Genomic DNA, 15810 nt, shown 5'->3' on the forward strand with positions numbered 1-15810 from the left:
TCAGAGAGAGAGGGAGTCACAGACTCTGAAACAGGCTCCAGGCTCTGAGCTGGCAGTCAGCACAGAGCCCGACGCGGGGCTCGAACCCACGAACCGCGAGATCATGACCTAAGCGAAAGTCGGACGCTCAACCGACTAAGCCACCCAGGCGCCCCTGTTTACTCACCTTTAAAATGGAGGTCATTATGTACTTGGTAGAGTAGCAGAAATTTTTTCTAATTTTCTAAAAAAAATTAGAAATAATGTTTTGTTTTGTTTTGTTTTAGAGAGTGTGTGAGGGGTGCCTGGGTGGCTCAGTCAATTAAGCATCCGACTTTGGCTCAGGTCATGATCACACGGTTCATGGGTTCGAGCCCCGCATCAGGCTCTGTGCTGACAGCTAGCTCAGAGCCTAGAGCCTGCTTCTAATTCTGTATCTCCTTCTCTCTCTGACCCTGTCTTGCTCACGCTGTCTATCTCTCTCTCAGAAATAAATAAAATATTAAAAAAAATATTAACAAAAAAGAAAAATAGAGAGTGTGTGAGTAGGGGAGAGGGGCAGAGAGAGAGAGAATCTCAAGCAGGCTCTGTACCTAGCACAAGCCTGATTAGGGGCTCAATCCCATAAGCCTAGGACCATGACCTGAACTGAAATCAAGAGTCGGATGCTTAACTGATTATGCCACCCACGCACCCCAAAATAATGTCTTAATATACCCAAGATATTATGTGTAAATCACTTAATGCAGAGCCTGGATCATAAAAGTTATTTAGTTAAATGGTTATTGTTGTTAGCCTCCATATATAACCACTGAACATCAACCAAATAGCCTAATCCATGGAGGACAGACAGAATCCTTGCCTAATTCTTTGTTGATAAATCTTTTTCTTTTTTTTTTTCTCCATTTTCCTCTTCTCACATCAGTTGATTTATGAAGATTGTATGGATCTTATCGCAAAGCTACCTTGTGTTGCAGCAAAAATCTACCGGAATCTCTACCGGGAGGGCAGCAGTATTGGGGCCATTGACTCTAAGCTAGACTGGTCCCACAATTTCACCAACATGTTAGGCTATACTGATGCTCAGTTCACTGAGCTCATGCGTTTGTACCTCACCATCCACAGGTAAGCTAGACCCAGCAACCATAGCCCCTTGCCTGGATTGGTAGAAAATTTTAAGGAAAGCTCCTGAACATTCTTTTCTGGGAACAGGCAGTAGGCAACAAGGAGATGGAAACATGGCACGCAAGGCAAGAAAGGAATCTAGTAAATGAAGTCCAGAGATGGAGGGAAATAATCACAACCATTCTAAGAACAAAGTAAGGTTTCTAAGAAGCTGGAGAAAAGTACTAATTGCTCATAGTAGGTGATCTTTCAGCTTTCCAGGAGCTCCCTCTTCTGGCTATTGTTATTAAAGCTGGAATGAGAGTCCAGGAGCTTGGCACACAGGCATCATCAACCAGTAACCTCTCCAGCCCTGTGGATTAGTGAACAAAAGCTGGTAATGAGATTGGAACATCTCTTACAAAAGCTTATGTATAACTGACTGGCCAGAACTAGTGTGAGCCCATAACTAGGCTAGCATGTGATAAGAGAACAGCGAAATTTGTGTTTCCATAGTCTGCCCATTTTTCTTCTCTTCTGATTCTCCTTTCTTACTTCCCCACAGTGACCATGAGGGAGGCAATGTAAGTGCCCATACCAGCCACTTGGTGGGCAGTGCCCTTTCAGACCCCTACCTGTCCTTTGCAGCAGCCATGAACGGGCTAGCAGGGCCCCTACATGGTTTGGCAAATCAGGTAGGACTATTAACTTTTCTTTTCCTGCTTCATGTTTTTCTTACTCCCATGCTTTTCTTCTGATCTTGCTGTTCTCTCCTGGCATATGTGTTGACACTGTCTTATTCCCGAAACCTTACCCATAGGAAGTACTTGTTTGGCTGACACAACTACAGAAAGAAGTTGGCAAAGATGTGTCAGATGAGAAGTTACGAGACTACATATGGAACACGCTCAACTCAGGACGGGTAAGCAGAGATGCTTAGCAACTAGGAAAGAAGCCAAGACCCAAGTTGTGTGATTTAGAAAAATTAAAGAAAACAGAATGAAGAATGAGAGAGGTCCCTATATTAGAGAAAGAAATTCTCTCCTCCCTCCCCCAATCACCAATTGTCTATCCTGAAGAATTTAGAAAAGACAAGAATTTCTACTTGAGAATACAACTGGTTTTTTCACCTCCTTCTTTACAGGTTGTCCCAGGCTATGGCCATGCAGTACTAAGGAAGACGGATCCACGATATACCTGTCAGCGAGAGTTTGCCCTTAAACACTTGCCTCATGACTCCATGTTTAAGCTTGTTGCTCAGCTGTACAAGATTGTGCCCAATGTCCTGTTAGAGCAGGGCAAGGCCAAGAATCCTTGGCCAAATGTAGATGCTCACAGTGGGGTGCTGCTTCAGGTGAGTCTTTCCTTCCCTGCTCTCCCTTTAATTTGTGCCAAACCCTAATGTTCTCTGCCATGTAGAAAATCAACTTCCTAGCCAGAGCAAGGACTGATACCACCTTCTTTATCCTTTTGATAAAGTTGCCTGTGGCGGAGGGTACATGCAGGCAGTAGGAAAGGGGTACTCTCTTTTCAGAATCCCAATTAGTGTATTTTGCCTGTGTCATTTCTTTCTTTTTTAAAGTTTTTTTTTTTTTTTGATGTTTATTTATTTTAGAGAAAGCAAGCAAGCAAGCCAGGGAGAGGCAGAGAAAGAGGGAGACAGGATCCGAAGCAGGCTCTGCGCTAAGAGCAGAGAGCCTGATGTGGGGCTTGAACTTAGAACTGTGAGATCATGACCTGAGCTGAAATCAAGAGTCAGACATTTAAATGACTGAGCTACCTGGGCACTCCTCCTAGTGTCATTTCTATTTAAGGCCAACTCTGTTAAGGTCTCTATCACCCTGGACTTGTGCATGCTATTACCTCAGGGTCTTTTTTTTTTTTTTAAGAAGCAAGTGTTTTTTTATTTGTTGGTTGGTTGTTGTGTGTTGTTTTTTTTTTTTTAAATATTTTTATTTCTAGGAGAGAGAGAGACAGCGTGAGCAGGGGAGGGTCAGAGTGAGAGGGAGTCACAGACTGAAACAGGCTCCAGGCTCTGAGCAGGCAGTCAGCACAGAGCCCGACGCGGGGCTCGAACCCACGAACCGCGAGATCATGACCTAAGCGAAAGTCGGACGCTTAACCGACTAAGCCACCCAGGCGCCCCCCTCAGGGTCTTTAACAAAACTTTTTTCTCTTTTATCTTACAGTACTACGGCATGACAGAGATGAATTACTACACAGTCCTGTTTGGGGTGTCACGAGCACTGGGGGTACTGGCACAGCTCATCTGGAGCCGAGCCCTGGGCTTCCCACTAGAGAGGCCCAAGTCCATGAGCACGGATGGTCTGATGAAGTTTGTGGACTCTAAGTCAGGGTAAAACTGGAGACTGGAGGAAACTACTAGAAAGTGAGGGAGCTTTAAAAAAAAAGTCTAATTTTGTTTTGTTTCAGGGGGCTTTTTAAGATTTAAGATTAAATTGTATCTGAGGCACTGATAATAAGTTTGAAGTTAAAATAGAAATTAAGACTTTAAAAGATAAAAAGTAACCCCTTCTTCCCTAACCAGTTCCTTTCTCCTACCTGGTGAGTTGCCCATCCAACTGTAGGGTGACCAGGACTAATGCATGGGGTATGGGTTAGGTTTGAGCCCCCCTACCATCTCTAGAGTGAGAATCTGACTCTTCTTTCCCTGGGTCAAAGCTGGTTGCAGAGAATCTGCAGTCAACCCAGCCTTCCATAGACCAGGAAATCAGGACTCTGCCCCTTCTGTTTCCATAAGAATCATGTTGGATTATCAGCTCTCTGAAGCCCCATTGCTCTCTCCCATGCACACAGACACTTCCTAGAAAGACCTGTTGGGTTAGGCAGACACTTTGGCATTTTTTTTATGCTACCAGGTGACCATAAAGGCCATGGCATTTGTTGTAATTGGCACCCAATGTTTGATTTTTCTCTTTTAAAATTATCCCATGAAAATTAAGATCTGGGAGTATCCTGTTCCCCACTGCTTTAATATTCCCCTCCTTCCAGATTTTCTGTACTTGCTGCACCTCAAGCTTAGGGTGCTATGGACCTCCCTACCCCCCCCCCCCAGCCTTTTTGGTCCTTACTAGAGACCTCTTCCAGCAGGTTGTATATGTCCCTGTCAAAGCTGTGGTCCTTCCCAGTCATTTGGCTTTATCAGTGCTTAACATGTACTAAGCTTTTTAGTTCTGTGGAACAGAAGCCACTACCTTCTGATCTTTTTTCCCCCCTTTATTTTAATATGCTTGAATAAGGACTTGGGAATGACCAGCATGCTATCTTCATAGTCTGGTTCCAGGGATATGGGTACTTCTTAGCAGGGAAATGATTTAAGATTGGATGTTTCCTTTGAATATCAGGTCCTGGGCTGAGAACAAAAATAATAGGCCTCCCTCTTCCCCTGCTATAAGAAAATATCCCTTTATTTATCAAGGTCCTTATCTGGCCCCTTCCCCAAGAGCTCACAGTACAGTATTTGTTTTTTAGAAGCCCCATTTGCACAGGTTTTCAGTGACTCAGAATGCTCTACTGCCTTTTCTTTAAGAAAGGATTGAAATACACTCCTACTGTGCCCCCTTCCTCCCTCGCAACTCCTGCCTGTGTTTATGTGGAACCCTAATCCCCAGAACCACGCTGAGATGGACACATTGTTTGTAAACCCCCGGGTAACTGTCAAGTTATGATCCAAACTTCAGGTTGTTCTGTATAAAATGCAAAATAAATGTTTTTATTAACAATGCTTGAGCCTGCTATTAAAGAAGACTTGGAAGAATCTGTTATAAAATAAGGGAACTGGCTAGCAAGATCCCGGACTAAGTGGGTTCTAAGTTATCCTGTGCATCCCTTTATCTTTAGGTGGGTTTAACATGTACCCTAATAAGACTGGATACCTGTGAAATTTCCAAAGGAGATTTCTGTCTTTCCTCAAGGTTATAAGTTCTTCCCAATTTTAATGTAAGATAGAACACTCAAGGACTGCAGCTGAGACCTCAAAACCACCCATGTGACTAATCCAAGAAAACTAGTCCAGCCCACTGGGTGAAAGGAACATACTATACCAAGGGCAAATAGAGGAGGAATGCTAGCTCTGGACCTGAGCCACTAGAGGGCTCTGGTATTGTGTGGAATGCCTGTTCTTTGCAGGGACCTTAAGGAGGTCTTTAAAAGAAGAAGTGGTCCTGAGGACATCAGCTGTATGGTAGATCTGAGACCAGATTATTCTGTCCTGAGGCTCCTGCAACTGACCTTCTGAAAAAGTCTATAAATAGGGCAAGGGAGTGGGTACTAGGTCCTGGCTTGTAGAATGTGCTACTATAGTTAGCAGGGACACTATGTCCAAGAGGCCTTCTTGCACCTTTACTCCCCTGAGGAAGGAAGCCATGACTTTCTTCTACTCTGCTATATCCACACTGTTCCCGTAAGAAACGATATAAATAAGCCAAATTCACACTGTCACAATTAATTTATTGAAATTTTATAAAAACTCAGGCCAAGTAGAATAAAGTACAACCCAAGAATACAATTCTCTTCAGTGCTTTTTTTTCTCCTTGGCCCTGTGGCACTGATGTTAAGACAGCCCGTTGCTCTCCACTAACCAGGCAGTGGAAATGGAAATATTCTTAAAAGTGAAGTCATATGGATTTCAAGCTGGGGCCAGATCTCAGTCTTTTCCTGGGACATCTCAGGCGGGGAACAGTTATTAACCACCTAGTACCTCTGTCAGAGGAAAAAGCTGTTTATTCAATCCTGGTAGAAAACGTGCTACCAGGTTACTCTGGTCAGACACTAAGGTACGTTGACAAGGTCCGAAAACCACACAGTACTGATTATAATGCACCGTGAGAAGGGTGCAGACATTAGGCATATGGGGCTCTCAAGATGAGCCTGACCATCTTCTAGGCATGTCTCCTTTCTGTATCTCCCTGCCTTTCTGCCCCAGCATTTATAGCCAGCGTAGAGCCCAATTTCTGGGGAATTGAGAAGGGGAACATCATTATGAACACAGACTCTTCTCTTAGATTGGAGCAGGAGCCAAATGAAATAAATAAGAGAATTGGGTTGGGAAGGAGAGTAGAGAAGAGGCCAAGGAACAATCCTTTGCCTCAAGTCTGGTGCACCTCATGGAACATCAGTTCACGGGGGATGGCTGTTTCTGGACCAAACTTGGTGGCTGCCCGACGCTCGAAGGCCGCGACATTCTGTTTGACAACCTCATCAAAAAACATGGTGGCCAGCTGGGAGTGCAGCAGAGAACGAAATTCAAAGGAAATCTGGGAATGGGTAAGAAACAGTCAGAAACTGTTCAAGATCATGTTGGATAGTCCTTGGCAAAATGCAAGGACACTATTCAGTGCCTTTTCTTCCCCTCCCCCTCTAGTTCCTTAGATCCCTTCAAAAGCCCTTACTTAGGACTGAGCACACAGTATAAGTTTGAGGTAAGCTCAGACCTGTGGAAAGTGTCATTGACTTGGGAAATGCTAAGTGCTAGCCATACTTAATAACTGTCATTGTACCTCCACGCTGCCCCCACAACCCAGTTGTAGCCCTATGCTACACAGCCTCCTGACTCACCGAAAAGTCCACAGTGCAAGTTCGGGGGTAGGCAGGAATACCCGGACTGAATCGCCAAATGGTCTCTAAGTGGTTGAAGAGCTTGCCATCAGTGCAAACAGCCTAAAAGAGGGCAGTCAGGTAGTTAATATTAAAATGGAATAAAACCTATACTAGGTATAGGAGCCTATAAGAAAGAAACGAAAGATAGTTTCCTTTCCTTCTGATGTTTTATTATGGAAGTATGTGACACACGGAGATAAAATCACTACAAAGAGGGCCAAAATAGCCCTTAAATGTATAAATGCTAGAGAACACAAAAAGTTTGCTGATTAATCCCTCCCAGTGCCTCACCTTGACCATGTGAGGTTTGACCATGGAAACAGCAGAGGTATAACGTTCCACAATAGGTGGAAAGCCGACTTCTAACTGGGCCTTCAGATGACCTTTGCGGCTAGATAACACCAAAGACTTCTTACACCAGGGCACAAACTCACGATACTCCTGGACATTGGACACCACTTCGTACATCTCCTGCATTGAGTACCTAGGGGAAGGAATCACAGAGAGAGGCCAAGGAACTGCCAGCTGGGTCAGGTTCCTCCCTGCCCTAGGTGCCCTCCCCACAGTACCTTTGCTCACTAACTATTCACCATCAGGAACTAGAGATCCCAAAACTTGGATGAATGACTTCCCAAAAGCAAACACGGAAATTTCCATGATGTTAACATTACCTTATATTTTGTAGTTCACAGAATGCTATTGCATTTACTATCTTTTTTTATCTTAAGGGTGACTATCTAGGGGCACCTGGGTGGCGTAGTCAGTTAAGCATACAACTATTGATCTCGGCTCAGGTCATGATCTCACAGTTTGTGGGTTCGAGCCCCACATCAGTGCAGAGCCTGCTTGGGATTCTGTTTCTCCCCTCTGCTCCTCCCTAGCTTGTGCGCTCTAGCTCTCTCTCTCCCTTTCTCAAATAAATTTTAAAAATTAACATCTATTTATTTTTGAGTGAGAGAGACAGACAGAGTGCGAGCAGGGAAGGGGCAGAGAGAGGCAGAGGCACAGAATACGAAGCAGGCTCCAGGCTCTGAGCTGACAGCACAGAGTCCCATGCGGGGCTCAAATTCAAAGACTGCGAAATCATGACCTGAGCTGAAGTCGGAGGCTTAACCGACTGAGCCACCCAGGTGCCCCTCAAATTTTAAAAATTAAAGAAAAAAAGGGGGGACTATCTAGGGGGAACACAGGCTGTCCATTTTACTGGTGATCACACAAAAACTCAGATCCTAGCTCTGTAACTATCAATGTAGTCCTAGGTAAATTACCTGTGCATCCATTTTCCCAATCTGTGAATCAGAGGTAATAATAATAACTGATTCATAGGTTTGTTGAGAGGATCAAATGAGAAAACCTACATAAAACATCTACGTAGCTTAACTAGTCTAGCTACTAGCAGTAGCAAGTGCTCAGTAAGTGGTAGCTATTATGTTTTGTTCAGGATACATTTAAAAGCTCAGCAGAGAAAGTGGCTCACTCGTTGAGCATTGGGCTCTCTGATTTTGACTCAAGTCATGATCTCATGGTGGTGAGATCCAGCCCCGTGTAGAGACTCCCTCTGCTTGGGGTTCTCTCTCTACCCCTACTCCATTTGCATGTGCCCTTGCTCTCAAAATAAAAAACTTTAAGTTAAAAAAAATAATAAAAGGTCAGCAGAGAAATAATACCCTGTTGTCTTACATTGCCCAGTTCTAGTCACATTTCACTTAATGGACATGCCCAGCAACCAAGAAGACGGAATGAAAGTTGGAAGGTTGGGAGGGAAGGATAAATGATCAGTAATAATAGCTGGGGAGAGGGATGGCCAGGGATGGATCTTTGCCCACTATTGCTACCCTTACATTCTAGCCTGGATTTGGTCATCTGTTTGGAAGGGAAGGGAATGTGGAGGGATGCTGGACAGGGTAGGATGCTCACCCCATGATCCTACGCTCCGAGTAAGCTTTTCGCTTGTTGGTGAAGGGGGCAGCAAAGCCCATGAAGGAACGCCTGGGAGGTAAGCCAGCCTCAGCCACCAAGACCTGGGCAGCCCGGGGCAAGAAGAGGCTGCTGGACATCAGAAATCTAAGCATAAAACGAAAGGGGAGACGACGTCATGATTCTTTGTGTTCCTCAAGCACTCCCAGGTGAAGGGGAAGTGGGGTGCATCCCAGAGGAAGGTCGTCCAGACAAGCCTTTCCCCCAGCACCTGCTGCAGCCCGCCAGGCTCCCTGGCCAGGCAGTCACGAGTGCGAAAGGTCGAGGGCGGTTGAGGACAGTGCCGAGGGAGGAGATGGGAAAAAGTGGGGTGCGTGCGAAGCGCGGTTGCCTTTAAGTGTGGGCTATGCTTCTGCTAAAAGCTAGGACTCTCAGAAAGTAACAGTCTCAGGAGCCTCACCAAGCTGGGTGTTGCCAGGGCGCGAGCGAGGGGCAAGCAGTGGTTGGGAATCCGCCCCGGGGACTTCCCTTTGTGAATAACTTGCAAAAGCATTCCCCAAACTCTACATTAGACCCCTCGGTGGACCGCTCCCGCGCCACCCGACGCCAGGCCCGCATCCCAGAAGTGCAGCCCGTCACTGTGCAAATTCGCGGCCCTGGACGACCCCCTTTCCACCAGCGCAGACGCCCGCACCTCCCTCTCACCTCATTGGTCGCGGCGGTCGCGGAGGGCCGGGGGGCGGAGCCGGGCGCGCGCCCGAGAGGAGCGCGAAGCCGCAGCAGCGCTGGGCCGCCGCGCGCGTCCCGGCTGGGAGCCGCCGCGCGCCCGCCGAGGCCATGCGCGCGACCCTCCCTTGCTGTCTCAGTTCTGACAACCGCTATTCCTTCCTCGCTCTGGAGGAAAAGCGGTAGGAAGCGGCCGCCGGGCGGGTTCAGGGTCCCCGAGCGCAGGAGCGGCCCGGGGCTGCGGCTCCTCTCGCCCTGCTCCCGCCCCGGCGGCCGGGTAGGCTAGAACTGAAGCCGCGACCGCTGCTCCCGCAGCTCCCAGTACCCTCACGTCACGCCGTTGCCATGGCTCGGAACCGGGAGAGGGAGGAAGGAAGGGGACAACGCGGCCTTTCGGGAGATGTAGTTTCACACCTCTAGCGAGAAAGGGCGCAGGAATATGTGTTTCAGAAGCTGCAGAGATGTCCAAGAAGAACGAGGTCGTCAGGCAAACTACTTGGCGAGTCTGTGGTCACGGAACTGATACACAAGCACAGAGGCGACTTCGTGGGCGTGTCAATGGCAGATATCTGTTGATCTTCTCAAAATCTCTTTTAAAGCCTTTATTATAGTCTTCCTTGTTCATAGTTTTAGAAGTTGTATTCATCTTTGCAGCCGCTAGTGCCTAGTACTATGTTGTACATCTTTAAGAAAGGAAATTAATCTTCCAAGCTCTGGGCTAAAACTTTGTATAGTTTTCTCTGTTAATATTTATAGGAAGAAGTCAGGGTTGGAAGAACCAGACTTAATTTTAGGGGAGAAAAACGTCTTTTTCTGGAAGTGTGCATTTGATGAAGGATGAGGCTTCATGGGCAGGAACGCAGGCAAAGAAATGTCACTATACTGCTATACTATATGTCACTGCATACTATACAGCAGGGGGCAATGTTCTTGATAAAAGTGGGAAGATAAAGGAAAATAAAAAGAGAGACACTGGATCTAAGTGGGTACAAAAGCCATTGAAATTCTCCCGTGGTGGAGTAGAGGAACGGTGTTTTAAAAATGGTGGTGCCTACCAGGCGCCGGGGTTGCTCAGTCGATTAAGCGTCTGACTTTGGCTGGGGTCATGATCTCGCAGTTGGTGAGTTCTAGCCCCACCATTGGGCCATGTGCTGAGAGCCCAGAGCCTGGAGACTCCTTCAGAGTTGTGTTTCCCTCTCTCTGCCCCTCTTCAGCTCTCTCTCTCTCTCTCAAAAATAAGACATTTTTTAAAAAGTAAAAAAAGAAAAAAGGAAAAGAAAAGAAGAATGGTGGTGGTTGGGGGCACCTGGGTGACTGAGTCCATTAAGCATCCTACTCTTGATTTCGCTCAGGTCAGGATCTCACCATTGGTGAGATAGTTCCTGAGATTGATCCTGGAGTTGAACCCTGCATCGGGCTCTGCTCTGACAATGCGGAGTCTGCTTGGGGTTCTCTTTCTCTCCCTCTCTCTTTCTCAAAGTAAGTAAATAAATTAAAAAAAAAAAAAAAGAATGGTGGTGGCTGCTGTTTCATTTAGAGATGTTTTTGCTATTACACTGCAAGCCCTTCCTCTGCTTTTGTTCTAAATCTTTGATCATATTTCCAAATTCAGGAAAACTATGAGGAATGTGTGGAAGGGGGAAGAGGGATAAAGTAATTAAAGACTGTGTTGCCTTTGGGGTCTAACTGGTGTGGAAGAGAAACATGTTGCCTAGAAACAGCGACCTAGAATCAGATATAAATCCTCTATTCCCTGATCCTCTTTGAGAGGAGCATTAATTACATTAATTGGCATTAATTTTGGGACTTCCACCAGATATGGATTGATTTAAACATTTTTTTAAGATTTTATTTATTTTATTTATTTTTTTTTCTAAATTTATTTCTAGGAGAGAGAGAGAGAGAGAGACAGCGTGAGCAGGGGAGGGTCAGAGAGAGAGGGAGTCACAGACTGAAACAGGCTCCAGGCTCTGAGCTGGCAGCACAGAGCCCGATACGGGGCTCGAACCCACGAACTGCGAGATCATGACCTAAGCGAAAGTCGGACGCCCAACCGACTAAGCCACCCAGGTGCCCCTAAGATTTGATTTTTAAAAGTAATCTCTGTACTCAGCATCAGGCTCACACTTACAACCCTGAAATCAAGAGTTACATGTTCTACCAACTGAGCTAGTCAGGTGTCCTGGGTTGCTTTAAATTTTGAACCTATCTTATTTGGATCTCAAGGAGCAGGAGCCCTCCCTTGAACTCTGGATTACATTTAACATTTTGTAAGGAAGATATTTTAATCCTCATTTTATATTATATATAACATGAAGCTCCAAACTGGTAATGATCTTGCCTCTTTTTCTCTTCCAACATTTCTTCTTTTACCCTCAGCTCCCCTGCCCCCACCACCAGGATACAGTATCTCCTTGCAGTTCAAAGATGATAATCTGGAGCCACTTTCAGATGATCATGTGACCTTGAGGGACAGATTTACTCTTTCCAGCCCTGCTTTCTTGTCTGGACCCAGCTCCCTCTGGCTAAGGACTTACACATGTGAGACAGCTGCGTAGAGTGAGGAGAAAGGGTCTGGCTTGGTAAAAGAAATTAACCGGGATATATGACTGAACTGTGACCTCATTAGCACTATTCTTTAACCGAGTTAACTGCCGCAGAATCCCCAAGGTACAATAGGCCTGCCAAGCCAATTTGCTTGTTGTCCCCCTACTAATTAGATTAGCTAATTACTGCCATTTAAACTTTTCCTAGTTCATTCCTCGTACTTGAACAACCAATTTCCTGCCATTTCCTTGTCATTCTACATTGATAACTTCCTTCAAGTACTAACTCAAAACACACCTCCTCTAGAAAGACCCTCTTTTGATTGAACCCATCCCTGAACATTACTCCAAACACATAATGCCATGTAAAATAGCATGTATCCTATATTTTCTAGTTGTGTCATATGTATATGTACGTTCTAAGTTCCACAAAAATAGACACTTCTAAGTTTCTACTTCCAAACAAGTTAGTATAGGGCTGTACTATGTATTCAACCACAGTTGAGTCCTCAATCAGCATTTGTTAAAAGAATGAAAACTGATGCTTAAAAACAGGCAGGTATCTGCCTAGAGTTACTCAAATGTGAATTTAGTAGTTGGATCACAGGATTGTCTTCACAGAAGGGCTTTGCTACCACTTCCAGCTTCCTCCTCCCAAATTTCTTGCATCTCCCTGAAATTTGGACGTATCTGTGTTACCTACATCATAGTCCTTTTTTTTCCCTACTGGGAAATCCTCTTTCTGTGCTCTGAATAATATTAAAAATAACTCTTGTAGCCCCTCCTCCTACTTCCAGCTGCTCAGAGAACCCGGCTGGCAACCTCCCTTGTTCACCTCTGCTCCCGAGCCAGAACCAGGCACGTGACCCCAGCTCAACCCCCTGATTCCAGTTCCTCAGGTTACCAGGAGCTATTTCAGGCAATAGAGGCCATGTAGTCCCCTCCTCCCCATCCTCTGGGCCATATCCTAGCTTAGCCCTTCCAGAAGGTCCAATAGTCAAGTCAATACGTCTCAACACACATATCCGTCTCAACACACATATCAGTCTGATCCCCAGCTACCTTCTGTTTCTACTTCTTTGGCCTCATCTTTCTTCTCTTCATCAAATGTTAAGTGCCTAGGGGTGCCTGGCTGGCTCAGTTGGTTAAGAGTTGGACTCTTGATTTCAGCTGAGGTCACGATCTCATGGTTTGTGGGATCAAGCTCCACATCTGGCTCTGTGCTGAAAGTGCAGAGCCTGCTTGGGATTCTCTCTCCCTCACTCTCTGCAACTTCTCTGCTCACTCACTCTCTCTCAAAATAAATAGATAAATGTAAAAAAAATGTTAAGTGCTTTTTCCTGCTCTGTTAGAGCTACAAAGAATAATGTATACTCTTTGTAGCTCAAAATCTTTTTTCATAGGAAAACAAACAAGCCCAAAGCAACATACAGTCCTGTGTTGGAAGACTTTGGCTAAGAAGGAAGAAGGAGTTTAAAATCTATTTGTGGGTTTGAGCCCCGCATCGGGCTCTGTGCTGACAGCTAGCTCAGAGCCTGGAGCCTGCTTCAGATTCTGTATCTCCCTCTCTCTCTGACCCTCCCCTGCTCACGCTGTCTCTCTCTCTCAGAAATAAAATATTAAAAAAAATTTTTTTTAAATCTATTCTGAAATATTGGACGCTTGTATGTCAAAGGTCTAAGGTGAAATGAGCAACAAAAGTGTGCAGTTTAAATCTGACTGCTCCAGTGTAAGCTAAATATGTAAGTGTTAAGAAAGCCTAACAAAAGAGAAAGAACCTGTTAACTGGGGAAGACTTCCTGGAAGAGGTAAGTCTTAAGTAATATTATTAATTTTATTTTCAATATGGTAAAATTTAAAAAATTAGGGGCACCTGGGTGGCTCAGTCAGTTAAGCATCTAACTCTTGATTTCGGCTCAGGTCATGATGTCAGGGTTTGTGAGTTTGAGCCCTGTGTCAGGCTCTGCACTGTCAGCACAGAACCTGCTTGAGATTCTCTCTGTACTTCTCTCTCAGCCCCTCTCTGCTGGTGCTCTCTCTCTCAAAATAAACATTTAAAAAGTTAAATTGTCAGGGCGCCTGGGTGGCTCAGTCAGTAAGCGTCCAACTTCGGGTCAGGTCATGGTCTCCTAGTTCATGAGTTTGAGCCCCACATCACGCTCAGTGCTGTGGGCTCAGAGCCTGGAGACTGCCTCGGAGTCTGTGATTCCCTCTCTATCTGCCCCTCCCCCCCTCATGCTCTGTCTCTCAAAAAAAAATTTTTTTTTAAATATTTTTATTTATTTCTAGGAGAGAGAGAGAGAGAGAGACAGCGTGAGCAGGGGAGGGTCAGAGAGAGAGGGAGTCACAAACTCTGAAATAGGCTCCAGGCTCTTAGCTGGCAGTCAGCACAGAGCCCGACGCGGGGCTCGAACCCACGAACCGCGAGATCATGACCTAAGCGAAAGTCGGACGCTTAACCGACTAAGCCACCCAGGCGCCCCTCTCAAAAAAAAATTTTAAAAAAATAAATTAAAAGTTAAATTACTTATTTTATTTTTATTTAAAAATTTTAAAATCTTTAGTTTTGAGAGAGAGAATGTGAGCAGGGGAGGAGGAGAGAGAGAGGCAGACACAAAATCTGAAGCAGGCTCCAGGCTCTGGGCTGTCGGCACAGAGCCCCATGCGGGGCTCCAACTCAGGAGCCGGGAGATCATGACCTGAGCAGAAGTCCTACACTCAACCGACTGAGCCACCCAGGAGCCCCTAAAAAGTTAAATTATTAAAGGTATATAGTAATAGGTAATTTTCCCTCTCATTCCTCATTCCCTGTTCCCCAGTTTCTCTTTCCAGGAAAAAAGCACTGGTATCAGTGTCTTGTATATCTTTCTGTTGGTAATCAAGATACCAAGGGCATAGATTGTTAGAGAGCAAAGGAGGGTTTTTGTATTTCTGTCTTGTCAGGGGGCCAGCTTGCTACACTTCTTTCTAAATGTGTTCCCTCTTAGAGCCTATGGAGTTGCTGAGCTCCGAACAGGATCCTGGATCACCTTTTATAAATGGCACCATTTTTTCACCACTTTTCTTTCCTTTTTTCTTTTTCTGGGCTAGGATGATCTCCATCCAGATCTTTTTTTTTTTTTAATGCTTTATTTATTTCTAGGAGAGAGAGAGAGAGACAGCGTGAGCAGGGGAGGGTCAGAGAGAGAGGGAGTCACAGACTCTGAAACAGGCTCCAGGCTCTGAGCTGGCAGTCAGCACAGAGCCCGACGCGGGGCTCGAACCCACGAACCGCGAGATCATGACCTAAGCGAAAGTCGGACGCCCAACCGACTAAGCCACCCAGGCGCCCCATCTCCATCCAGATCTTGCCTGATAGGCTGCTCTCTGGCCTCTCCAATAGAGGAGGGGAAGCACCCCCACCCTTTTCGGGGGAGAAGCCGTTGAGCCTTTTAAAGTGTAGCCGGCCTGCCACCTTAACCTGACAATGGAGTAATTGGGAATTCAGAAAGTGCCCCTTCTGTTGGCTTTGGAGGCCCTCTTCAGCTGCCGGCGGTCCCAGCCTCTTTGAGGGGATTTTCTGCAGCTGGAGAGTCCTTTCTGGGATTTCTCTCAGCAGTTTGAGCACTTTTGCTACTTCCTTGCTACCCAATTCATGTCACCGGCAGTGGAGCTACGAGTCCTCCTTCTCTCCGGGGCTATTGCCATATATAATCCCCAGATCTCCACGCCCCTATTTCCCCAAGAGTATGGGGGGTTTCGGGGGCATGTAATCGCTGACGGGAGGAGTTAGCTCCAGTGGAAGCATTGTGGTGGGAGGCACCGCAGGGCCAAGGCTCGAGTTGCTAGTAGGGTCTTGTGAGAAAACCTCCTGGGCCTCCAGACTGGAGCAGAAAGCACAGCACGGCGGCTTGGGGAGCCAGGAAACCAGAGCGCGAAG

General features: G+C 46.0%; 2 protein-coding genes across 5 annotated transcripts in view; one reads left to right on the top strand and one right to left on the bottom strand.

Annotated features, from left to right (window-relative positions):
- Nucleotides 1-4828, top strand: part of CS (citrate synthase) — a 29369-nt gene extending 24541 nt beyond the window's left edge. For all 3 annotated transcript variants that reach the window (XM_039216866.1, XM_039216868.1, XM_039216867.1), the window contains 5 exons: nucleotides 905-1104; nucleotides 1649-1778; nucleotides 1904-2005; nucleotides 2228-2437; nucleotides 3273-4828. In XM_039216866.1, coding sequence (XP_039072797.1) covers nucleotides 905-1104; nucleotides 1649-1778; nucleotides 1904-2005; nucleotides 2228-2437; nucleotides 3273-3443 — 813 coding nt within the window. In that variant the 3' untranslated portion in view covers nucleotides 3444-4828. The remainder of the gene's footprint in view (nucleotides 1-904; nucleotides 1105-1648; nucleotides 1779-1903; nucleotides 2006-2227; nucleotides 2438-3272) is intronic.
- A 704-nt stretch (nucleotides 4829-5532) lies between these two features.
- COQ10A (coenzyme Q10A) lies at nucleotides 5533-9727 on the bottom strand. 2 transcript variants are annotated; one of them, XM_039216872.1, is made up of 5 exons: nucleotides 9325-9727; nucleotides 8620-8766; nucleotides 6994-7186; nucleotides 6661-6762; nucleotides 5533-6359 (listed from the first exon to the last, which is right to left on the bottom strand). In XM_039216872.1, the coding sequence occupies exons 1-5, from the start codon at nucleotides 9456-9458 to the stop codon at nucleotides 6192-6194; spliced, it is 744 nt and encodes a 247-aa protein (XP_039072803.1). In that variant the 5' UTR covers nucleotides 9459-9727; the 3' UTR covers nucleotides 5533-6191. The 2 variants fall into 2 exon arrangements, with proteins under 2 accessions (XP_039072803.1, XP_039072804.1); XM_039216873.1 differs by lacking the exon at nucleotides 9325-9727 and adding an exon at nucleotides 9080-9136.
- Between the last annotated feature and the right edge of the window lie 6083 nt (nucleotides 9728-15810).

This window comes from Hyaena hyaena, unplaced genomic scaffold (assembly GCF_003009895.1).
Source record: "Hyaena hyaena isolate Hyena2069 unplaced genomic scaffold, ASM300989v1 scaffold_655, whole genome shotgun sequence".
NCBI classification, from domain to species: domain Eukaryota; kingdom Metazoa; phylum Chordata; class Mammalia; order Carnivora; family Hyaenidae; genus Hyaena; species Hyaena hyaena.

Bases quoted from the DNA above. Each gene is read 5' to 3' on its own strand.
- COQ10A (XM_039216872.1), bottom strand. From the start codon at position 9,458: ATGGCCTCGGCGGGCGCGCGGCGGCTCCCAGCCGGGACGCGCGCGGCG. The intron at 8,767-9,324 runs GTGAGAGGGAGG...TTTTATGCTTAG, and splicing joins CGACCGCCGCGACCAATGAG to ATTTCTGATGTCCAGCAGCC. The intron at 7,187-8,619 runs GTGAGCATCCTA...TCCTTCCCCTAG, and splicing joins TCGGAGCGTAGGATCATGGG to GTACTCAATGCAGGAGATGT.